The sequence below is a fragment of the Theobroma cacao genome, chromosome 2 (genome assembly GCF_000208745.1).
Source record: "Theobroma cacao cultivar B97-61/B2 chromosome 2, Criollo_cocoa_genome_V2, whole genome shotgun sequence".
In the NCBI taxonomy this organism is placed as follows: Eukaryota; Viridiplantae; Streptophyta; class Magnoliopsida; order Malvales; family Malvaceae; genus Theobroma; species Theobroma cacao.
In genome coordinates, this window is record NC_030851.1 from 831314 (window position 1) to 855995 (window position 24682).

General features: G+C 37.6%; 5 protein-coding genes across 7 annotated transcripts; 1 reads left to right on the top strand and 4 right to left on the bottom strand.

Annotated features, from left to right (window-relative positions):
- On the top strand, window positions 254–6594 carry LOC18607103 (disease resistance protein At4g27190). 3 transcript variants are annotated; one of them, XM_018115421.1, is made up of 7 exons: window positions 254–1162; window positions 1334–1630; window positions 1705–1848; window positions 1951–2079; window positions 2344–2509; window positions 2629–5942; window positions 6224–6594. In XM_018115421.1, exons 2-6 carry the CDS (start codon window positions 1338–1340, stop codon window positions 5902–5904), a joined length of 4008 nt encoding a protein of 1335 aa, XP_017970910.1. In that variant the 5' UTR covers window positions 254–1162; window positions 1334–1337; the 3' UTR covers window positions 5905–5942; window positions 6224–6594. The 3 variants fall into 3 exon arrangements, with proteins under 3 accessions (XP_017970910.1, XP_017970908.1, XP_017970909.1); XM_018115419.1 differs by having other exon boundaries at window positions 2629–6594; XM_018115420.1 differs by lacking the exon at window positions 254–1162 and having other exon boundaries at window positions 1301–1630; window positions 2629–6594.
- Window positions 6699–10868, bottom strand: LOC18607102 (disease resistance protein RPS2). The gene is made up of 2 exons (XM_018115422.1): window positions 10432–10868; window positions 6699–9847 (listed from the first exon to the last, which is right to left on the bottom strand). Exon 2 carries the CDS (start codon window positions 9826–9828, stop codon window positions 6901–6903), a length of 2928 nt encoding a protein of 975 aa, XP_017970911.1. The 5' UTR covers window positions 9829–9847; window positions 10432–10868; the 3' UTR covers window positions 6699–6900.
- LOC18607105 (mitogen-activated protein kinase kinase kinase 2) lies at window positions 10993–12655 on the bottom strand. Its single transcript, XM_018115424.1, has one exon. The coding sequence runs from the start codon at window positions 12188–12190 to the stop codon at window positions 11099–11101; it is 1092 nt and encodes a 363-aa protein (XP_017970913.1). The 5' UTR covers window positions 12191–12655; the 3' UTR covers window positions 10993–11098.
- On the bottom strand, window positions 12865–21321 carry LOC18607106 (non-lysosomal glucosylceramidase). The gene is made up of 20 exons (XM_018115423.1): window positions 20999–21321; window positions 20166–20245; window positions 19596–19700; window positions 18792–18848; window positions 18607–18677; window positions 18112–18211; window positions 17630–17700; window positions 17377–17477; window positions 17174–17277; window positions 17036–17089; window positions 16887–16942; window positions 16667–16705; window positions 16400–16544; window positions 15691–15872; window positions 15546–15613; window positions 15264–15336; window positions 15133–15194; window positions 14114–15041; window positions 13474–13764; window positions 12865–13249 (listed from the first exon to the last, which is right to left on the bottom strand). Exons 2-20 carry the CDS (start codon window positions 20238–20240, stop codon window positions 12973–12975), a joined length of 2859 nt encoding a protein of 952 aa, XP_017970912.1. The 5' UTR covers window positions 20241–20245; window positions 20999–21321; the 3' UTR covers window positions 12865–12972.
- LOC18607107 (cytochrome c) lies at window positions 22344–24638 on the bottom strand. The gene is made up of 3 exons (XM_007041102.2): window positions 24363–24638; window positions 23774–23907; window positions 22344–22784 (listed from the first exon to the last, which is right to left on the bottom strand). The coding sequence occupies exons 1-3, from the start codon at window positions 24472–24474 to the stop codon at window positions 22692–22694; spliced, it is 339 nt and encodes a 112-aa protein (XP_007041164.1). The 5' UTR covers window positions 24475–24638; the 3' UTR covers window positions 22344–22691.

Here is a 24682-nt window from a genome sequence, read left to right on the forward strand (position 1 = left end):
ACAAATGTGTATCCAATCTTGCTATATAGAATGGAAAAACGTGTCGTTCACGTATTATTAGAATGTGATAACTAGTCAATAATTGTGTACTTTAATGGATCTCTACCTCACTCCCCTTTCCCACATGTACCCCTAAAGAATAACATAACATGATCATTGAGCTGGACCCCAATGATTGGCACACCCCCTTAGGAGTTTTGAACACCTGGTAGATTAAAAGTAAAATGAAAACAAAGAAAACAGTGCATATAGTGCAAAAGATATCATGGAGCAGATCTTGCGAAGCAAGTAACAGTTTAGCCACGGTAAGCAGGATGAGAGCCTTTTTGTTGCGCTGACTTTTGTGTGAATAGGGATAGGGAGAGTTTTTGACTTCTGTGCAGATCCTGTTATGAGCTGGTTAGGGCGATTTAGCACTGTTAATCTCAACTGTGTCTAACAGGGCTAAATCTTCCTTGTAGGCTCCTCAGAGGGGAACGTTTGCTTTCCTCTGTTTTATTAATACCCATTGAATATTCAAAAAAAAAAAAGGTCTCACTTTGAAATTCATTCAGCTCTAAGTTGCTAGGTTTGGAAAAGAGCTACATTCTGAGACCGGGTAACGATATGGCAGACAGCCTAGCCAAGGATGGGGTGGGAAGAGTAGGTGATCTGTTACGTATTTATCCTTAATGATGCTGCTTTATATGCTGTGAGCTGGCAGGTTCTTTTTTCTGCTCCTTTTGCTTTTATCTCTATGATGTTGAGGAATTTGAAGCTCCTGGTGAGTTTCCTTCCATGTGTTCTGTAAAGGTGCTGTTTTTGCTCTTGTGATCCTAGGCTAGAAATCAGATTTATGCCAGTAAGGAAGGGAAACGGAAAGTCTGTTGTTTCCACTACTTACTGGTATTCGACCTGAGATATTTGGATTCTTGATACTTTATAGGAAAGCTTCTTTCGTATAGAGCTCTTTGTAATGGCCGTTTTTTGCAAGCCAGCTCGGCATCTGACCATAACACAAAGCCAGAGCCTTTTGTAAGTTCAGGGATTCCCTGCTTGATCAATGAAACTACTCATTACTTATTCAAAAGACAAAAGTCTCACTTTGAAGTTTGAAAGCTTCTAACAAGCCTGTTGTAAGGTGGAGTCCGTGGCAGATAGGCTGAGGACAAACTTTTTCCTGGTAATTCTTTCATTTTCCAACCCTTAGTTCATATTGCTACATGCTTTCCAGCTTCAAATTCATTAATTATCTGTCCTCAGATACCAATGTCCCTGCTGGTTTTTGGCTTGTATTCAATCACACTTGCTGGACCAAAAACCTTTATTTATTATTATTAGTTTTTTTCCATAGAGAAATGGAGAGCTTGGTACAGAAGAATCTTAGAAAGGAACTAAAACGAGGAATGGAGCTAGCAAGGAAGCTCCAACTGCATCTCAAAGCTTCAAAAGAAGCTCGTGAACTACACCGACAGATTCTATCTTCACAAGGAAAGGCACTTTCAATGCTTAACCGCAGGACCTTCTCTATGACCAAGCCACATTCCATAGCTCACAGCCCGTCTGCTCACAATGGAAGTCCCCATAGTGACGGCTTTGATCTTGATTTCCAGCAGCAAGAGTTCAAAGTCAAGGATGCCTCCATGAAAAGGTACACAATAGACGTATGGGAAATTTATGATGTACATAAAATGGAAAACTAAACCAATTGATGCTTTACTGCAGTGAGACAGCCGAATCAAAGTCAACAATAGTTGCATCGGAAGTGTCTAAATCCCCATCTTTTCTTTGTGGAAGCGTCCAGAGTAAGGACTCTGACTACGATTTCAAGGACAGAGAACTCAAAGTCAATGAGGTCTCCACCAAAAGGTATACATAAGGGCATATGAGCAATTTATAATGATACAAGGCCAACTAATCCACAAAAGAGAAAAAGACTTTACATTGAACAAAACAATTTTCATGTTGCAGGAAGACAATGTCGAGCTGGACAGAATTGGTCCCATCGGATACGGACCTAGGGCTAGGGGAACCCCTTCCTGATGGTTACAATTGGAGGAAACATGGACAGACAGATATTGTTGGAGCAAGATATCCAAGGTAGGGAAACTTTCCTCTTTTAGTCCATGTTATTATCATTATGAGCATTGCTGACTGCATGGTAGTGCAGTACCCTGATGCCTAACCAATGGCACGATTTAATTGAATCTATGTTCTTCTCGATTTAATATAGAACAACTGGGCTTAGACATTTGTGGATATTTGATAATAACTCCCATTTGCACCCCAAAGACATGTCATGTAATGATTTTCTAGATTCACCGAGCTATAAACATGAAATAACCTCTCTTTTCTTTCTTACAGAACGTACTACAGGTGCGCACATCTACTTACTGTAGGCTGTTTGGCTACAAAGCAAGTCCAAAGAGTAGATGAAAATCCAATGATCTTCAGTGTTACTTACTCTGGAAAGCACACTTGCAATCTGGCCTCCGATGTGATGCCTCCAAGACCACCCCAAATACTAGCTGTACAGAACCTACTCTTTTGTCATTTTCCATTTAGATTAGGGTCTTTTTTATAGACAGATTAAATTAATTTGGATACCGATATTCAAGTGAAATAAGTATTTTTCACCTATATTTGCAGCATACGGATACTGCATGTGGCGTAGATGGAAATGACAAACAAGATTCAAAATCTAATCTTCAGTCAAGTGTATACAATCCTCACGATCAAACTTGCATTTCATCAACAGAGCTGATGAGTGAGCTTCCAACTTTTGGCCTCAACCTGAATGTGTTTCCCGAGGAATCATCTGAGTCATATCCAGTGTGGAAAGACTTTCATGGATATCAAGTGAGAAAGAACTGGAAGTTGCTGAACAGGAAGAAGGATGTGCTACTTCTACTTTCATCTTATCCTATGATTATGATTGACAAATTTGACTCAGAGAAATGGATTACCGATGTACTGGCAATCATGAGAGATGCAAAATCAACAGAAAAGATGTTATTTGGTGAAAAGGTAGCGGAATATTGGGACGTAATAATGAGGCTACATGACCTTTCAGGAAGCTTGCAAAAGTTGCTGAATGTTCCCTTGATGAATGATATCGAGGGAGTTTTACCAGGAGACATAGTCGAGAACCTTTATAGGCCTGCAGATGCTGATTCAAGACCCCTGTTGGAAGTGGAAAAAATTATAATTAGTGGAAAGACATCAAAATCTAGAGGTTCACCAAGTCACAGTGAAGGGGCAGCAATAGAAGCTGAAAATGAATTGCAGCCAATGCCTGCAAGATGTAAAATTCAAATAGAAGAGACTGAGTTGTCAGCCAAAGAAACTGTACCAGAAGAAATATTTGACTCTGCAGTTGATTTAGCTGTTTGTCAGATCTTAAAATGTATAAGCAGAGGAGATATCAGGTGCATTACAATCAGTGGAAGAGATAAGAAAAGGGTGATAGAAGCAATAAAGCACCACCAAAATATAGGTTCCAAGTTTGGATATATCATTGAATTTACTGTGGCTGAACATCAAATTGTGGCAAAGGTTCATGGGGTCTTTCACTTACAGAAGGGTTTCTGTCTAGGTAAATACTCTGATTCTGTTGAATATTCTGACAACTTGTGCTCCCCAGGAATCTTGTTGCTAATGGAGGATGATTATAATAAGAACATGAACCTCGATCACTCTACACTCCCATTTTCGATAAACATTAACAAGCTGCTTGACCAGATACATAGTGATTCAAGGTTCATAATCTTTACTTCTAAAATAGCAGCAGACATGGAGATCAGAATGGAGGATCATTTGTTGTCGTGGAAATTGTTTTTTAGGATTGTGGGTGAAGGTTTCCTTTCTCCTAGTATCCAACAGATAGCAGCATGTATGGTGAAAGAGTGCCGTGGCAATCTACTTGCCATCATTCTAATGGCCAGGTCCTTGAAGAAAGTTACTGATGATGTCCAATTGTGGGAACTTGCTGCTCAAAGATTGACCATGCTACCTCCATCTCAGATAGAAGATATAGATAATGTCCTGGTTAACACATTAACATTCATTTGGGAACGTATGAACAATAAAACAAGACATTGCATTAAGCTTTTTACAAGGTATCCCGAGGGACTGGCAATCCACAGAAGCTCAGTAATACAACGTTGGATCTGGGATTCTCTGGTTGATACCTATGATGAAGGAACCCATATTCTCCAAAGTCTTGTTGATGCATTCTTGCTTAATATTGTGGAGTTAAATTGTGTCCAACTGCGAAGAGAGATCTATGATGTATTAGTAAAGCTACTAATTCCCCAAATGCATCCATTATATCTTATGCAAGGCGGGTTGAGATTGATTAAACCACCAAAAGAAGAGGAATGGGATGCCAAAGAGATCCATTTGATGGATAATAAATTATATGACCTACCAGAATCTCCAAAGTGCCCCTCACTATTTGCATTGTACCTTCAGAAGAACTTGGATCTGATGGCTGTCCCTTCTTGTTTCTTCACGCACATGCCTCTGCTTCAAATCCTAGACTTATCACATACCAGTATCAAATCTTTGCCAGAGTCACTTTCTAGTTTGGTTAAACTTCGAGAACTCCTTTTGAAAGGCTGTGAACTCTTCATACAACTCCCTAGCCATGTTGGAAAACTGAAGAATCTTGAGAAGCTGGACCTTGATGAAACTCAGATTATAGATCTCCCGGTAGAAATAGGACATCTTTCAAAATTAAAAATTTTGAGGGTCTCATTCTACGGATACGTGAACTGCAGCAAAACATGGTCGCAGAGAGATACTATAATTCACCCTGGAATTATATCGGGTCTCTCTGAACTAATTGAATTAAGCATTGATGTTGATCCAGATGATGAACGTTGGAATGCAACTGTGAAAGCTGTTATTGAGGAAGCTTGCAACCTGAAAACTTTAAGACAGCTTAATTTGTACCTGCCAAGCATTGAAATTTTGTGGAAACGCAGAACAGGTAGCACATCATTGCTCCGTTACCCCTTGCCACGTTTCAGATTTACTGTTGGTAATCACAAACAGCAGGTCATATCTCGAGTACCAGAAGAAGTTGAAGCTCACTTCAACAATGGTGACAAATGCTTGAAGTTTATCAACGGCAAGGATATTCCTAATGAAATGAGAACGGTACTCAACCACAGCACAGCTTTTTTCCTGGAAGGTCATGCTACCGCGAAGAGTTTGTCAGATTTTGGAATTAAGAATACCAGGCGGCTAAAATTTTGCTTATTGACAGAATGTAATGAAGTCCAAACCATCATTGATTGTGCAGAGTTTTCTGAAGAACAAACTGATGCGCTTGGAAATCTACAAGACTTGAATATATATTACATGAAGAATTTGGAGAGCATTTGGAAGGGGCCTGTTCATAAGAACTGCCTAGCTAGGCTGAAGTTCCTTGCACTTCATAAATGCCCCAGATTGAGTACCATTTTCTCACCAGATTTGGTTGCTAATCTTGCCAATTTAGAAGAGCTCATCGTTGAACACTGCCCTCAACTGACCAGTCTTGTGAGCCTAATAGGTCATGCGTCCAGTAACTCAGCACCACAACCAAATTGCTTTCTTCCAAGCTTGAAGAGAATATCACTGCTTTACGTGCCAAATCTTGTTAGCATTTCTAGTGGTTTGCGTATTGCACCAGAACTGGAAAAAATAGGCTTTTACAATTGCCCGAAGCTTAAGAGTCTTTCTACGATGGAAATGTCAAGTGACCATTTGAAGGGGATCAAAGGAGAAAGTCGCTGGTGGGAAGCATTGGAGTGGAAGAACTCAGAGTGGGGGAACCGGCTGGATTATCTGCATAGTATCTTTTCCCCACTTCTTAAGGAGAGAGATGTGAAGGCTCAATTGGTGGAAGAGGGAATTATGCACCATGCTTCAACTTGAACAAGGAGAGAGATGTAAGGGCACTGGGGAATAGCCAGGTGATTTCTTTTGAATTAAGAGAGTGTCCTCTATATGTCATGCAAGTAGTACTAGTAAATAAACAGATAATGGGCTTAAAAATGGAGGATGAACAATTCACGAAGAGCTAATGTCTGATTCCCCCAACCCTCCCCAAAAGAAAAAATCAACAAAAACAATAAGAAGAACCACTGGGCACTTTTGTCCTTTTGTTTTTTGTCAGAGTTCTCTATGTTTTACAGACTATAGTTCCCATTGTCCATGATTAAGTGATTGGTCCTGGACAAAACTGTATTTCCAGGAGTCCAGAAGCTAAATGTGGAACCATGACAATTTACTGCCTAAGGACATGCTGAAGGTCAAAGCCTCACCAACATGGGTTATGGTTTATTTTCTCTGATTGGGCATCTGCAGGCGTAGCTTGCTGGGAGTGCATAAACCTTTTCTTCCTGATATAAAACCTTTTATTGGATTTAGAGAGATACATTTCCAACATGGATATCATCACGGTAGGGGTTCAATGCCAGAACATTTGGAGGTATTTCAAAAATAAGTTGTTTGCTATAATCCTAGTCAAGTTTTATTCTGATTATGTCGAAATTGTGTTTTTAGTAAATACCTACAACTGCAGCAGCAGTTGGAAATAAAGAGCTTTTGCATTATTTTGTTTTCTCTTGGAATCTCTGTTCTTTGATTGAAAACTGAAAATCAATGAAGATTTTGAACCAATACATTTATTAAATATCTGGCATATTGACATATCCTGGAGCTAAAGCTGCAAGTAAAAATTTTTCTTGGACCTAGAGTTAAAGCAGTGCAAATTTCAGGCATATGTTCAAAGTTTTTCTTTGTGCGATAGTAAAAAGTAACTAGTATGAGGAATCTATAACACCCATTCAATCAAAGTAGTGCAAATCTTATGGTGTTCCTAACTGTTGTAATTACAGCAGTGCAAACAAGAATGACCAAAAGAAGCATTCACCTTAGGCTGCAAAAGGATTGAAGGTGGTCTCTAACCTCACTGTTTCGCCATTGCAATGCTTCCCACCATATTTGTTCTCCCTCGATTAACTTTAGCTCAGTCGCGTTGTCTTTGTTGAAAGGTAACAATTTCAACTCATGACATTCAGATATCTTAAGCACCTTTAAATATGGCCATGCCAATGGCTCTCCTGCACATATAGTTCTTAATTTCGGCAAGTCAACTAGTTCCAATATCTCTAGACTTGGAAGCTCATATGAAAATGGTTCAATGCCCCAACAGTTCTCAATCAATTCTTCTACCTTGGAACAGCTTTCAATTGCCAGTTTCTTGAGTTTTGAGAGTTGTTGAATCACTCCATTAGACAATATCTTTGTCAACATTGGGCAACTCTTCACTACAATAGTATGTAGCTTTGACAAGCTTTTGCCTGCAATAGGACCTTCAAAAACACTCTTCAGACAGAGCAAACTCCTTAAATGTAACTGTTCCAGAATTGGTAGAATATCTATAACTCCTACATTGTTTCCATCTAAAATAGTTTCCATTTCATTGCATCTTTCAATTAGACAACCACGAACATGGTTCAAACTGGTAACATGCATGAAGTCTGATAAACATTTGATGTTCTTGTGGCCAATCAATTCCAATGCATCAGTTTTAGGAAGGACATCACGAATTGTGGAATCATTGTTGCCAGGATAGCAGTATCTCATATATCGATTTACTTTGTACTCAAAACATTCAAGAATTGGAGGATTGCTCTTGTTTTGACAGCCAACAAAAAACCAAAATGAAGTTAATTGTTTGTGATCCCTCCATGATGGCTTGTTTTCCATTAACATTCTGAGGATCTCTGGTTGTGGAAAGCATATTCTGAGAGTAGTTAAATTCTCTAAGGAAGCCACCTCTCTTATGACTCTTGCAACGTCGATGCGCCAATGGCCATAGGAGGTCACATCAATCATCAGTTCCTCCAATCTTTGAAGTCTTGAAATCACCTTGTAATCAATTTCCATATCGCAACAGTCTTCTGTATTGCTGCATTTATGGTATGACATCCGCAAGCACCTCAGGTGAACTAATTTTCCAATAAGAGGAGGTATGAATATTATCTTGCAGCCTCGAATGTCAAGCACCTCAAGAAAACAAAGTTCTGCAACTTGGGGAGGCAACTTTGTTATGTTGGGGCAATCGTTTAAGAAGAGTGCCTTAAGTCTAATCAACTTTGATACAGATGATGGCAGTGATGCAATTCCTGTTTGGCACAAGTCCAAAACTAGGAGCTTCTGCATGTTTTTAAAAAATGATGATGGAATTGTGGCCAAATCAGGGTTTCTTTGCAGCAATAGAGAAAAAAGCTTGTTGCAGTTTGGACTTTCTGGCAAGTTATGCAGCTTTCCTTCAATCATGGAGATTCTTTTTGCCTGCTGCCAATCTTTCACACTTTGGGTATAAGGTGAAGTTTCACCTTTTTGAGCAATAAATTTGCAATCAGGGTCTTGTGAGGAAATGTACAGGGCAACTTGTCTTACACTGTTGTTCAGTTGAACATAAACCATTCTTTCACCTTTCTCTAGCAATGACACATTGGTTAGATGTCCCAATATGTCATATCCTTCATCCCGTGCATCTCGAAGCCTCCTCCTGTCGTCAATATTGCCAAGAAGTCCTTCAGCCACCCAACACTCTACTAAATAATCTGTATATATCTTGCTATCAGCTGGATATAATGCACCATACAGAAAGCATTTCTTTTTCTTCTCATCCTTCAGCTCATCATAACAGAACTTGAGAAATGCATGCATGTTTGTTAAGCCTGGGATCTCAATTTCAGGCCATTTTTCAAGTTCTCTCAATCCATTCCTCCATTCAGAATCACTGTCCTTCAATTTGAAGGAACTTGCCACTGTTCTGATCACAAGCGGGAGTCGATCACACTCCTCAGTCACCATCCTGGCAATTGGTTCAACATCAGGAAGATCAATTTTCTCAGCTGCTATCTGTTGAAACATCCTCCATGCCTCAGCCGAAGATAATCTATCCACTTTAACCATTCTTTCTGTCATTATATAGCAGACATGACGGAATTCAGTAGTCAATACTACTTTGCTACCATTACCATTATCTGGGATTCCAATCTGCTGCAAATCAATGGAGTCCAAGACCTCATCTAGAAGCAGCAAAAACCTCTTATCATTTAGCTCTTCTGAGATGATCCTTGCAACTTCACCAGCGCATGTAGCACCTTCCCGACTCAGTTTAAGTCGCTGTGCAATGTCCAATTGCAATTTCTCCTCGTTTCTCTCCCTTGACACATTGACCCATATGACTACATCAAACATTTTGGCAACTTCTTCATGGTTATTCAAGTTCTTCATGATTGTTGATTTTCCAACTCCTACAGTGCCAAAAATGCTGATCCTCTTTACTTTATCATTCGTTAGCAACTGTAGTATTTCTTCTAATGACCGCTGAAGTGTAGGAAACCCTTTGATGTCTGGTGCATTCAGCTTCACAATGGCTGCCGGAGGTTTATCTACCAAAAAACCTCCTTGGAAATCTCCCTCTTCCACAAGTCTCTGAACTTCCTGGCATATATTCATGACCTTGCCACTATAATCCGATCTGCGGATCAAATGTGAGGATCTTTCTCTGTTATATTCAGCTCGTAAGCTTTCAACTTTTTCAAGAATCTTCATAACGCTGCTAAGCCACATGTTGTAGCAGCAGGTAGTAGTTTTCGTTCTATTTTGCTGGACGGTCCTCTCATTGTCATCCCTTTTGGCCTGGAGCCTTTCTGCAGCAACTATCATCATGTCGAAGTTACTATCCACATTGTTAGATAAACTACGCTTCCCCACTAAATAATTCCAAACTTCTTTTGCCAATTCGATCGCGACTTCCAGCCCGTCGTTAGCCATGTGAGAATCTACCCTGCATCTGGCATCTCAAATTATTAGATGCAAGTTCAACAGTTGGAATAATCCAAAAAAGGACAGTCACTGTGTTTCTTCAATTTCTTTTCTATTGCAATCTTCAGTTATAATTCCTTAAAGAAATTTGCACAACTCAACTCATCTCCCATAATTTTGGCCATCTGAAATACCTTTCTTAACATATCATTTAATCAGTAAGCTATCTGGGATACCTCTATAACTAAGAATAGTTAGAAGTTTAAGCTCAGTTTCAGATTTTGTTTGCATCATGGACCATACATCTTTAGAAAATGAATACAAGAATGTGCAAAGCTTATAACAGAACTGAGAAAGCTAGGACTGGAAATCAACCAAATCAATCTTCAGAACATTGAAAATGAACAAGAAGGAAAAAGAATAGGAGCTAAAAATTCAACAAAACAGAAAAATTATGACTAACCCAGATAATATTTATCCAGATATTGTAAATTCGGCAGCAATTAGATATTCCAAATCAGTAGATCACAGATAAATGCCAGTAGGGTTCTGGAACCTGGAGACTAGAAAGTTTTTTGATTAAGTGAGTGAATTGATCAAAGAAAAACTTACATGTTTGAAGACACAAGCTGTGAATTAAGTTAGTCTTGCTGCTAAACCTGACAGATTATGTCTGTTGACTCGACAGAAGCAAGAGATTTGGCTTTGATATGAGAATACTACAGATGAAGTCTGTCAGAAACTGGGAGAAACCCAAGACTTTGTAGCTTATGAAAATGCAAAAACTGGTATTACACGGCTTGGAAAATGCAACCATAGATAGACTTTCCTTGAGACGACCTGACATCAATTAGTCAACTTTTCTGTAGTCATTGGAGAAAAAGATGTGCGTAGATAGCCGAGTTTTGTTGACCAAAACAAATTGGGCAAGAAATTCTTATTCCGCTGTTTTTCTTTCATATATATCCCAATGACAGAATCAAGATTATTAGATTCTTATGCTTATAGATAGATGTTATTCGATATGTTCCACAGCGGTTGGAATTAAAGAGATTTTGTAATCTCTTTCAACCTATGCAATCTAATTAAGAAATGAAAATCTGTACAAAGATTTTGATGCCTTGTTAAAATTCTGGGCTATTGATGTATCCTGGAAGTGAACTGGAGTTGGCATTGAAGTTTTTCTCAAGGAGTATAGTTGCACAACCTATTTATTTATTCACTGCACATTCAGATTCATCTATCTATTATTACAAATGTCTTTTGGATCAGATGAAAACTACAATTGTCCACCAGATCTAACAGTAATCCAATCTTCTAACGAATCCAGGGCACTTCCTGCCTGCTGCCTTCTGACTGTTCCCTTCCTTTGAATACAATGCCTTGTGGAAAATGGGTTAGTGTACAGGGACTCTCCCTCATTGCAACTCTCTGACTCATCTGAATCATAATCATAATCATCATACATGCCAATATCTAAAATGCTTGCAGGTGAACAAACATCATCTGTGCTGGAATTCCTGACTGATCTTCCTAATATAAATGGATGTTCAAGCAATTCCTCTGCTGTCCACCTCCTCTTTGGATGCCTGTCCAAACATTTACTCAAGAAATCCAACCCTTCCTTCGAAAAGTTTGATGGAAACCGAGGCATCTCGTTGCTACATGCAATCTTCAACATTGCTGCTGCTGGATTTGAAACCTCATCACTCCAAGGTGGCCTGCCTGTGGCCATTTCGATCACTGTGCACCCCAGGGACCAAATGTCTGAAGCATAATCCAATCCTTCATTTCTCAATACTTCAGGAGCCATCCACAAAGGAGTCCCTCCAGCATATTGCTTAGACGGCCCTGACTCCCCATTGTTTTTCATGTACTTGAGCCTCTTTGCACATCCAAAATCTGTCAGTTTTACATCTCCCGAGGAGCCTAAAAGCACATTCTTGCACTTGAGATCACAGTGCACAATCTCATTCTCGTGAAGGTACTTCAAACCCTGTAGGATCTCTCGGGTGTATAACCGGATCACTTCTTCACCCAATGCTCCACCGAATTTCTCTGCCACATCAAACAAACTACCACCAGCCATATACTCCATGAATATGTTGATTCTACGTTCACCGTTTGATCCATGGGATAATTCCTTCCCTATGCACTGAATAACGAAGGGGGAGGTCAGCCCTTCAAGAATGGTAGCCTCATTCTCTAGAGATTCAAGTCCAGCACGAGACTCTGTAGACTTCACAACAAAAAGTGCACCGGTAACCTTGTTCATGGCTAAATGGACAGTTCCAAAGGATCCTGACCCAATAACTTTGCCCTTCACCCACTCCCCAGGAAAAGGGAATGAACAATGGCGACTCCCGGCCATTTCTCTGAATTCTTCGTTAAATATGAACGAGAATCTATGCAACTAGTCCTGGATTGGGTACAGAGACCCAATTCACAAGAAACTTTTAATCCTTTGATAATCATACAGTTCGCAAAATCACAATGATAAAAGACCCAATTGCCTTCGGTTACAGGAAGAATGATGAACAAAGGGATTTCACAAGACTTGAAATTTCATTAAAAAAAGGGAAAAACTAAAAGAATTCAACAACTGGTAAAGGTCTCACTTGATGAAAAATGAAATGGAAATCTGAGGAGCGGTTTCCCATGAACTGGAAAACCGCCCTTTGCTGAGCAAGATAGTTTTGTAGCAGAGATCGTTGATGTCTTTGGTATCAATCAATGCCAACAGAGTTCTTGTGGAAAAGGAAGATAGATTTAAAACTTGTAAGAAACAAGCGGATTTTCTAGACAGAGGAAGTTAAGAATGAAAAAAAACGGTTGATCATCCTATTTTTATGGAAACTCTTTGGTTGGCTGAAACTGGTCAGATAAATAGGCAGTTATAGTTATTTACCGTTAGCCTTATCAGGTTGGATGTTACTTGTTTTTCTTAAATCCCAAGGTACTATGACACATGAAATCAAACTATGTACTAGCAAATGAAGAAGAAATCAGGAACCAGTTAAAAGAACAAATCAACTATACAAACACTTAAAAATGCTATCTTGAGTCGAAGATTGACTCAAGTTTTCCGATTATTGAATAATAAATCCTCAAAGCCACTGTACAGTGTACACAATAATAGTTACACGCACCTAATTAAATCAACATTCTCTTGCAAGTATAGTCGAACATAACCTGTAAAAGGCTCCTGGTTCCTTGCTCTTCGGGCAACTTTAGAAGCCGAGCAACTTTGGAGAATCCGGCATGGTGTATACGTAAGGAATCTGCTTTCAATTCAGGTTTTGGCTCCTGCTTAGGAAGCTTTTGTCTTGATAAGGCCCATTGCATAGCCCATATGGCCAAAGGGCGCATGTAAGCTAGAGATCTGTACTGATCATCTACATTCCAAGCTTCCGGAGTTTGAAATGAGTAACTGTCGACAGAATAGCAACACATTGGTGAACGAAAAAGACGAATATTCAGCCAATAGTTATCCATGTGATATTTCAGGAAGTGGGAAAGGAAAGTTACATAATCTGTAAATTCCATTCAGTTTTAAAACCTTCAGTCTATTCGTATGTTACTCAAACTTTAGGGGGTCAGTTTTCCACAAAAATCATACCAACTTTAGAAAGAAAGAAGGAAAAGCCATCTCACCCAAGTCCTTTTTCAGACCAAACCGCTTCAAAGATTCCACCTGCAGTATGAAATGCCATATCCACCAAATCTTCATGGATCATTGTTGCAGCCACCGCATATGTTACTCCAGACCATATTTCTCTTGATTGCATTGATGACATATCAACTCTTCCATCAGGCAGCATCCCATTCACAGCCCCCCGCTTTCCATCTTTCACTTTTAAGACATTGTAATTGTATATCTTCTCTAATGTGCTTCTCGCTTTGTCTTCATCAACTATTGGCAAAAGACCACATGCCCTTGCATACCTACAAAGATCCTCTAATTCATCACGGCAGACCAAAATAATGTAAAGAGATTTAGATGGGGTGGAAAAGGCACATGCAACAAAATGAACATACATAAGATTCTCAAACCTACAAAGTTCATATGCATGCAAATATACCAATAAATAAATTCAAGTCAGCATCATTTTTTAGATGTGATGGTTATGTTTTCTAACCAGAAAAGAAATAGGAGAAATTCCGATGTTCAGAATTAAGAAAATGCTTTTGAAGTGCAAATTAAGAAATATAAAATTCTAACCAAAAGCATGTTCTAGATTATCTGAAAGTAAACACTGAAACTAGAATACAAGTTATATCCATCATTACAGACCATTGTCCAGCCAATTGATCAGCCTGAATAGATGAGCTTGTGCGACTGCCACTGTCGTCGTAATTGAAGTAAGAGCCGTTCCACAATTTTTGATAGACAGCTTTGGCCTTCAGAAACTTGAACCAAAAATAATCTTCAGAACCCTTGTCTCCTACTTCACGTGCAAGGGCAGATGCAGCCTGTAAGGCTGCGACCCATAGCCCGCCACTATAGGCACTTACACCAGACACAGACCATGTATCATATGTCTGATCAGGGAAGCCTTCATTCTCAATCATCCCATCTCCATCCTTGTCAAATTGATCCATATAAGCCATTGCAACATAAACTGAGGGCCAAACAGCTTCTGCAAACCTCTTGTCACCAGTGGCAACCACATCCCTATAAACTTGGAGAACAAATTTTGGATTCAAGTCTTTCCATCTATCAGTGTCATAAAGGCAGTATGCATTTACTTCAAACCATGGGTCATCGATTCCAATATCATGTGGAACAGCTCCAAGAACCTTTCTTGGAACCCATTGTCCATCATGTAAAAGTTTCATTTTACTAGGATCGTGCATCATTACTGCAGCTGCAAAGTCTCTCTGGATACTGAGTTGAAGTTTTGGAAACAACATGATTAGTGCAAAAGAAGCATAGAAATGAACATCATACGTGTTCCACATGTGATATTCAATTCCTTCAAGATAAAGGAATTGACCGATGTTTTCTTCTCCTTCTTGAAGCAAATTTGTTCCAAAAGCAGAATTTGAAGCAATTGGAGTGTGTATTTGCTCAAGTATTGAAGTCATCCTTCCGAGAATGTCAATGGCAGTACCATTTTGATGGGGAACATCAATAATGCTTTTCAAACCTAACTGTGATCTATCAAGGGAAAACTTCCTTCCTCCAATGCTTACTAAACTATGGACTGGAGGGGATCCATCTGCAGCAAAAAAAAAAAGGGAGGGAAAAGATAAGCACAAGCCCTTGACAAGATATCCAAATTTTGACAATTGAATGCAATATCTAGGCACCTGTCCAAATTGTTCCCCCTGAATTAAGATAATAGAGCTCATTGAATAAAGTGACAGGGTACCTGTGAGAGGGTTCAGAAGAATTAGAGCCTGATGGCACAAGCAATTGCAAATATTAAGTCTGAGCTAACCATTCAGGAAGCCTCTTGTCTTCGAGTATAGGCCTTTGCCATGCTTCAATCAGTGACTCCCAATGACTGTGCCCTATGTTTCAGGAAAAATAACATGACATGCAAAATAAGTATTATAAATAATGATAAATTTTACTAAATAAATTACAATAAGAGGCTGGTGAACTTAAATATTGAGGCCTAGAATTTCCAATAACAATCTTATTTCCTAAAACTTATAGAAAATATATTCTTCTAAAATTGAAAACCACAATTAACATTATGAGAACAGAGAATTATTACCAAGAATAGCATCGTGTGCGATATTTGCTGCAACATCCCCATCGGTTCCATAGAATTTTGTATAACGCCTGTAGATACACCTATTCAGCATGCAGATAATCTTTCAAAGTAGTGATATTTCTTGTACAAGAGTTTCATCAAACACCTGTGATAAGTCTTTCCACCAAGAAAGTCTACCTCAGGACAGTCCCATGCCAATGAAAAAGTAACAGTGCGTACAGCATCAGATGGAATTGTCAGAGAAGCTGCAATGGCTGCCCCAATAGAGGAACCCGGCTCTGAAGGCACTGATGCATCAGTGGACTTTAAATGCTCAAAGGAGCCATGCTATAGAAAAAAAATTGAGCAGTCTCCAGTTCAGTGGAAGCAAATATTACATTTTGCTTTTGGAGGAAAAGGAAGCAGCAAAAAAAGCAACCAAAACAGAGCCAAAACATTCTTGCTGGCCTAAACTTTGAACCATGCTTAAGTATCTCTTAGAGGCAAGTTTGCATTAACAAAGACTTAAGCACTGAGTGCTTATAAGGGCAACAGCTATTTTGAGAAAAGCTACAATGACTTAGATCACTACTAGGCTATCACAGCTTATATGCACCATTGTGGCTATAATTGAACTGCTATAAAGCAAACAGGGGCATTTATCTGCAACTGTTGCATATCCTTGTCAAAAAAGAAGATATATGAGAAAGATAACAAACCCCAGCAAAGTGTAGATAACTCAAGTCTCCTCAATCACAGTCATCGAAATATAGTTAATGATATGTGAAAGTTAATGGCCAAAACAGAGATGGAAGTTAATGATCATAACATACATTGTGGACAATGGAAATTGGGAAAAAAAAAAGTCAGCAAACCTCTTTTATTTCTTGCCACATGTCTTTTGCAGTTATGCCTTGTGAGTTCCCTGATATCAAAAAGCAGGGGCACTCTGAAACACGAACACCATCAGTCTCCTGTGCAGCAATTGCAAAAGTCACAGGAGGTAGTCCATCTGCAGTCCTGTACCAGTAAATACGGGGTGTTACTTGTAGAAAGCAGAAAGATGAAATGCAAAGCTACTGAACCAATCAAACCAAGTTGAAATTTTTTTTTTTTATCTCCCATCTACACCATGACCTTACATGTGATGTAAAAGGATGCCATGCACGCTATCCTTCATCCTAGCAAAATCAATCACTCGATAGGTTAGTATGAACCACAATATGTTACAAAGAGATAAGGAATATTCCATTAGAAAGAACTAATAACTAAACAATTAAATTCATAAATGAGTAAAATTGAAAATCAGCACAAGCACACACATATATAAAAGTCAAGCTTAAGGAAGCATAACAGTCTTACATTATTTTTGAATTGGAGTGACGACCAGAAAATTCAGAAACTCCTCCCACAGAATTCTGAGTAGACATGCACAATATAATTTCTCATGAGTGCCAATGGTTAATCAAGTTGAGTAAAAAGACATAAAAGGAAACAAAAAAGTTACTCACAGCCCAAGTGAAAAGCAAGGTAACATCTGCAGTGGTCTTTCCAGTATTATATACCTGAAAAAAAAAATTCAACTGATAAATACCCAAGCAAGTTGTCTTCACCATACCAAAGCAAATTTTTAGAAGACCCATTCTCACAGTGAAAGTAAAAGCTGAAACAGGAAAGCTGCTTTCTTTGTAATTATCAGGAATAACAGGTGAAATTTGGCGACAAACAATTTTAAGTTCGGGGTCAGGTTCACCTGCATTTTCAGACACAAAGGTGACCAACCTATAAGATGATATATCCAAGGATAAGGTCCTAGATAACAAATAAGTTCATCATTTGATAATGCAGATACCTTCATATACTGTCCAAGCCCTTGGGTATAAAGCATGATATGTGGAATTATTACCCTTCAGATTCCAGTCCCAAGAACCAATTCCTGAGACTGCATTTTCTCTGTTAATGCACACAATATTTGTAAGATAAACCTTTTCTGGTTCTAACTTTGATATCTTTTCTATCAAATTCATACATAAACGACAGTACTGCTCTCAAGAAATCATGGCATTCAATCATTAATCATAAGAGACAAAAGAATATTTGCTTACTTAAGCAGCTCAGGACTTGCTGGGCACAGTACACTGGAATACTTCTCACCATTGGAGCGCGAAACAAAAACCTGCAGGAAGCGTTTACATTTGATTGAGACAGATTAATATTCTTTTTTGCAAACAAACAATTATAAAATATTCTGACCCATCTTACATATCACTCCTAGGATTCAAAAGAAATGGTAAGGACAGTTCAAAAAGAAAAGGGAGGGGCAAGAATTCTCAATCACAACCCTATCATCTTGCGGTCACTTGTTCCAGAAAGCCATATTCATCAAAAAGTATTAGCAATGTCACAGACTCACATATTTAAAGAAGCAATGCATAATATGCTCAATAGGAGATTTTCAGCTTTATAACATGCCTACTTTTCATAGGACATGCATCTGTTTTAAATTAATTATTGCTGCTGAGAATAGCAATTATGGAACACCAGCAGATTTCCTTTTCTCTATTCTGGCTAGAGATATCCAACTTACAGAAAACTGATTTGCTAAAACTGGTTTCTCTTCACATATTCTAGGGAATAGTTGCCAGCGCTGAAATTCACCTTTGTAACTTCTTCCAATGCTCCCGGCGCTGAAAGTTGTGATTGTGAAGGGGGAAAGAGAGAGAGGGAAATATTAAAAGCATTAGTCACAAGATAGTCAATAAAACAAACAAGCACAGAAAGTAAGTACAACTGAAAATTTCATTCAACCTTATGATACTGCCAACATTTTCTTCACATAAATTTTGCCATATCCAAAAATCCACCAAAGCTATAAATATGTGCAGCATGTCTACATGCTTAAATAATTTTAATCATTAAACTATTTCATTTGATTAGTAATTTAATAAATATAGGAGTAGCTTGGGTTGACTTCACAACATGTCTCTAAATAAACACTTAACCACTAAACGAATAAAACCATTCATTCTTAACCATTTAAGTAACAGGCAATTAAAAATTTGTGCAAGTAAGGAAGACCTACCCGACACCACCTAGAGGAACACCATGACAAGATGTGATATAGCGCTTAGCAAATGGGTTGATAAAAACCCGCTGCAAAAGAAAACAAGAAGATGTAATGTCAGAAATGGACAGGAGAAACTAGGTTAAATGGTAATCTTAACTATTTATAACACATCATGCTGAGAATGATGTTTAAAAAATTACCCTTCCTTTGGTTGATTGTTCTCGGATATGCTGCAAAAGCCGAATACCTATAGGAGCCTATCAAAGAAAAAGAAACCAATAGTGTATGTAAATAACAAGAAAAGGCATGCATTTTCCATATACCTCTAGCAAATGCATATTATACTGTATAGAACTTCTCTTATCTGGTTTAAAAAAAAAGGCCAAAACATAACAATATTTGCCACTGAAAAATGTGTTAAATGTGTGTCAGAGTCTGTCTTCCCCATGTACTTCCGCTTACCAGAATCGAACATCAGGGTGCTATAATTTATTGGAAACTTGCTGGATGTGTTGGCTATAGATATTTGAGAAGACTAATCTCGTCTTCACTATATCTGACATGATGTGATAAATTTTAAAAGCTTTAATTCATTAACATAAAATTTATTGAAGATCTTGTACAGTTTTATTCAGAGAATTCTAGAACTTGTATGATTTTTCTACAAACAAGCACACTTTCTCAATCATAGAGTAATACATTCACTTATACCAAAACAAAAGGGTGTGTGATTCACATAAACAAATTCCTATGCAGAGTTTTAGGACTTTCCACGTTCAACAGTGTACACACAACATGTGCCTGTTCACAGTCATTGCGACAATCTATAGTTCAGCTTAAGCTATTTTCTGTTTAGCCAATTAAAATAGTGTCTCTATGAGCATTGCAATGCATTTTACTTACACTTCAAGGAATAAAAATTAAATTATGCAATGTATACATCAAGAGGTTTATGATATGTAAAGACTATGAAAACTTTTGTTGTTTAAATTTTGTAAACATACCATATGAAGTTTCTCCTGAAACGTCAGAGTGAACATTGAAGGAACATATCCCTCACCATTTAGTTTTCGATTCCAAGTTAGTGGTGCAGGTTTCCTGGGGTCAACCTTGATCCAAACATACAAAGTAGTTACAGATGTAGATATGTATAAAAGAGCCTTCAAAGTGTAGAAATGTAATATATCAAATAAAATCATAATAAGACATTAAATGCACTTCTGAAACATAAAAGCAGTAAGGAAATTGACTGTCATCAATGAGGGATTCATTTATCAGAGAATATTTTGTAGACTTATAATGTCATAAGCACCCTTCATCTGTATATTGCCAGCCAAAGGATGGCTTCAAGATGTAAATGCAGGACAGGAATAAATCATGAAAATAATCTGACTTTCCGATCTGGTTGCACTAGGTTTTACACTTCTTTCTTTCTCCAATAAGGATCAGATGCCTTTAGGTCACTTAGAACCTTCATATGAAGGCTTCTAACCCAAATGAAATCAAGTCAAACACTAGCAGATATGGCCTTATTGCAATTCTATAAAGCTGAAGGAGCTAAGAACATAGATTACTTTATTTATTGAATGATTGGATGCATCTTTATCTCCTTCATCAAAACCATTATCCAAGATCTTTCTCTCCGACATCTTTCCTGAATTAACAAATTACAAATAAATCAGCTCAATTGCATTCAAAAACTCACAACAATGAAACAAAAATAATAAAACTAAAAATTTTGTTAAATTGGTTCTGATTTTGCATATAGTTTTCCCTCTCTCCATCCTTCATACAATCACCAAGAAGTACAAATCTTCCAAAGTTAGAATTATTCAGGCAGTACTTTAGAATTATCATACCACATCAAGAATGCCACAATAAGGCATCAAGAAGCATCACCAGATGCATCACCAACATACTTTTACACACCGCAAGCAGATGTAGAAAGCTTGGATCCAATCCAAATTCCTTTCTTAGCTTGATTTTTTTAAAATTTTTTAAACTAAATTGATCAGATTAAAAAACTGAATACAAGATCCATAGACTGCTAATCAACTAAAACAATATTCAGTTGAACCAAGATTTCCCAGTTCCCGGAAATCGATTCTAACAGACATAAACTAACTGTAGACACATTCATACCCCCATGCCTACACACATACATTCATACGTCCCTCTCCAACCAAATACATACATACATACATATAAGTGGTCAACGGCTAGAATTCCATATCCATTGACAACCCATTGCCCCTGCAATCCATGATCATCTGCATGGCCGAGAAACTTCATACACATTCAACATACATAAAATATACTAATGAATTACGTGTAAAACACCAAAAAAAAACATGGAAAAAATAATAAAGCTTGATTCAAAAAATAAATGAACAGTGAAGTCTCGAACCTGAGATAGAAACTGAAATGGGTATTTGGAAAAGAAACTGCAAGGGTAGAATGTTAGAAACTTGAAAGAAGGATCAAGTTCTTGAATTATGGGATTTACTGAATAACATCAGTTTTAAATTAGAAGACTGTTCCTTTGTGTTTTGTATCCCCCGGAGTTTCTGATTCGGACAAGATATTGTTGCCTAATTATTATGTAATTACTGTAGGCCCCTGGTATCTTAGTTTGTTTTCCTTTTAAATCCAAATTAATTTATTTAATTTTCTTTCCTTATCAACCAACATTCAAAAGGAAACCTCCTACGCAAAGTTTTTTTTTTTTTTTATTTCTTAAGAGTTACGAATACGTTTTAATGCCTTCAAGAAGGTTTTATTTTTTATTTTTTATTTTTTATTTTTATGATTTCTGTGGAAAGAAGAAAGGGCATGATTGAAAAAAAACTTAAATCAATAGAGGCCAAAGTGAAAATAAGTGAAAAATTGGACGAACAAATCAAAGAAAATTACATGATTTTCTTCTTGTGTTGTTTCTTCTTGGCTGTGTAGCATATTATTGCCATTGACTAATTCTCCGTGGAAAGTTCCAACAATGCCCGTTTCGCAGTTGCAATCAAGAGCATGTACTTTGTCAAAGTTCCTAATTCCAATTTTCACCCCAAACAAAAGGTACAATTACATATATGGAAAGGTAAATTGGTGGAATTATTAATTTCATCTAAAATTTAAAGTCTCTTCAATACAATTTTTTTTCATTTACAACAATTTCATTTATTTAGATCATTTCTAATGATTCGTATTGTAGTGTTATAACCATATCGTGTTTACGTAAAGTATTAATAATTATATAAATAAATATATCTACAAAACGATTGATTAAACAAGTTAAAGTTTTAAATACATGTACAGATGCGTTATTACACATATATTATATAAATTGATGCATATTAATAATCATGTCATATACAGGTTAATCAAATTGGCTCATCGTATCCTAAACGTAAATCGGTATTATGTTATCGAGTCACATATGACAAAAGTCAAACCTAGACACCCTTGACTACTCGATCAATTGCATATTCTAGGGAAAAAGAGTCAAAACATGGAGGGCCACCCTCATTCCAGCACTTATCAACGGCCCAAATTCATTTAACCATCGACCATCCCAATCGACGAAAGCAATGTATATTGGTCCAATTGGACGGCAGATTCCTGGCCAATCTAGAGAGGCAGGAGCAGGCTCACGTATGTCTACTTTTTTTTCTCTGCCACAAACGGACGAACGCAGAATCTTTGCTTCTGCCTAACTCAAGTAGTTAACAAGTACTATTTGGGTTTGACTAGCCATATGTCAAGGGTCAGGAAAAAATGTTATCCCCATCAAGATATCATAACAAGTGAACAGCCAGCAAAACAGTGCAATTGTCAATAGGCTCAGAGCCTAAATAAATCATCAAATGTTTGATGGAAAATGTGGAATGCCTCACCATCATGAGATTGGTCTTGCACAAAATCTTTCCACTACTTTGCTACAACTCCAGAACCCAAATTATCTTGGACCCATTAATGGTTTTTTTATTTCAAGAATCGCGTAGTTTTCTTCATGTAAGAAAAAAAAAATAAGAACTTCAGAACCTAGAATCATTGATCAAAACTCTTCATATTGTTCCAAAATAGCTGATTATAAGGCAGATGCATCAGGCAGTTGATTCCTTCAGATAAGCAATGAGGTCGACACGTTCCTGTGGCTTCTTCAATCCAGGGAAAACCATCTTTGTCCCAGGGATGTACTGCAAAAGCAAATCAGCAAATAATTAATTGTTATAGTAATTCGACAATGGAAATTCCATGGTCAAGGAGAAAAAAGAGAGTGGTAAACTGAAAGTGAGAAAGTGCTTTCCTCACAACCCAAGATCCAAATCAAGCTAACTCAGGTTTGTTAGTATAGATATATCTACTTCGTACCTATCTAAAGTTAGTCAATTGCACCTAAAGCACAAAGCCACCAGTGTGGAAACATAGTACCAGCTAATGTTAATGCAACAATCAGCAATCATGATAAAATCACAGAAAAGAATTCTTCCTACAATGAGAAAAATATGCTAGAAAGCATAACTCTAGCAATAGAAACCAACATTAACAACACAGTGCAACTATAAAAGAACAATCTTGTAAGAAATCACCATTGCCACACAGTAGCAAAAAGAGATGATTTCTCAGAGTCCCATAATATGCTCCTTGTTTATACATGGAGGACATTCTTGCCAGTTGCCAGTTCATGTCAAAAGAACAGAACTGTACACTATATTTTAAGCTAGATAAAAATCCTTTGTGCACCTGAATTTCATTTATGACACTAAAGGTCCACCAGTAGCACTAGCATACCATTACTCTTATGTGACCGACAAGGTAATCAATATCTATCACTTCCATGTTATCAGTTCCTCATGATGGTTTTATCCTAGTTTGAATGCAGAGAATAGCTAGCCTCAACTATAAATGATCCCAAATGAAAATTGTTTATTAAAAAACACATGACTAGTTCATAAGACAAATTAATATATTAGCCTATACTATATATGATCCCAAGTGAATGCAACATTCAATAAAGAAATGAAGCGGCTCTACTTAACAGTAGTATTTCAAAACCATAAGACAATCCATGCCGATGAACACTTCAAGCAATTCATTCTTTGTATATTCAAAAGCTAACGAACTTACAATATCACGCAAAACTCACAAGCATCATACTGAAGAGGAAACAAGATTTGTGGCATACCTTCTTAGGATTAAGCAAGTAGTCATATAATGTGTTCTCTTCCCAAATCACAGCCATGTTCTTGTTAGCAGCAGAGTAGGAGTATCCTGAAGTTGTGCCGGACTGCCTCCCAAAAAGCCCATTCAAATTCGGCCCTGCAAATATCAAAATCTCAACTTATATTTCCCTAAATTTAAATAACAATAAAAAAAACCTTCAAATTCTATCAACAGGCTATCAGAATCAATAGAAAATTCGGTATGAATCAACTTGTTTCAATGTATATCTAAGTACATTAATATCGTATCCTTTCTTTTCCAAATTTAAAGCCTCTTTCTAATCAAACCAAATTAAACACATACTTAATCAGTTAGCAAATCAGAACTAAAGAGCTATTGAATCTGACAACAACAAAGATTAAATAACTTCAACTAAAAAAGGTTTAAAAGGTATCAACATCAAAAAAGAAAAGTCAGGAGAAAAACAGGTAAAATGACATGAAAGAAAAGGCTAAAAAAAAAAACTGATAGATGTTAAATCTCATTTGACGTGAAAACAATCAAAATCAAAGAACAATAAAGTCAGATCTGAGAGAGAGAGAGAGACCGACCTTGCTTGTGACCAGCGCCTTTCTCGACGGTGTGACACTGGGCGCACTTCGTCTTGAAGATCTTCTCCCCGGCTTTCGCATTTCCAGGCGGTGCTTGATCGAACGAGGCCATTGCTTTTGATTTCAGTTGAGGATTTTGTTTTGCCTATTTGATCAAAGGCTTTCCTCGTCAATGGTTTTTGGATCCAAGGTTCAAAGAACGGTAGAGCTTTCGTTAGGGTTTTTGCGTATATTAATATAATAAGGAAAGTTTAAATGTAGTATTTAAGAAAACTGCATGAATAAATCATGCGAAGCACGCGCCGGCGCCAGTAGTCTAA

Excerpts from the sequence above, each read along its gene's own strand:
- LOC18607103 (XM_018115419.1), top strand. The coding sequence starts at position 1,338 with ATGGAGAGCTTGGTACAGAAGAATCTTAGAAAGGAACTAAAACGAGGA. Across the intron at positions 1,849-1,950 it reads AATGAGGTCTCCACCAAAAG|GAAGACAATGTCGAGCTGGA; the intron begins GTATACATAAGG and ends TTCATGTTGCAG. Across the intron at positions 2,510-2,628 it reads GACCACCCCAAATACTAGCT|CATACGGATACTGCATGTGG; the intron begins GTACAGAACCTA and ends CTATATTTGCAG.
- LOC18607102 (XM_018115422.1), bottom strand. The coding sequence starts at position 9,828 with ATGGCTAACGACGGGCTGGAAGTCGCGATCGAATTGGCAAAAGAAGTT.
- LOC18607105 (XM_018115424.1), bottom strand. The coding sequence starts at position 12,190 with ATGGCCGGGAGTCGCCATTGTTCATTCCCTTTTCCTGGGGAGTGGGTG.
- LOC18607106 (XM_018115423.1), bottom strand. The coding sequence starts at position 20,240 with ATGTCGGAGAGAAAGATCTTGGATAATGGTTTTGATGAAGGAGATAAA. Across the intron at positions 15,195-15,263 it reads GACAAGAGGCTTCCTGAATG|GTACCCTGTCACTTTATTCA; the intron begins GTTAGCTCAGAC and ends ACCCTCTCACAG. Across the intron at positions 13,250-13,473 it reads TGGTCTGAAAAAGGACTTGG|TTACTCATTTCAAACTCCGG; the intron begins GTGAGATGGCTT and ends TTCTGTCGACAG.
- LOC18607107 (XM_007041102.2), bottom strand. The coding sequence starts at position 24,474 with ATGGCCTCGTTCGATCAAGCACCGCCTGGAAATGCGAAAGCCGGGGAG. Across the intron at positions 23,908-24,362 it reads AGGCGCTGGTCACAAGCAAG|GGCCGAATTTGAATGGGCTT; the intron begins GTCGGTCTCTCT and ends TGATATTTGCAG. Across the intron at positions 22,785-23,773 it reads ACTTGCTTAATCCTAAGAAG|TACATCCCTGGGACAAAGAT; the intron begins GTATGCCACAAA and ends TTGCTTTTGCAG.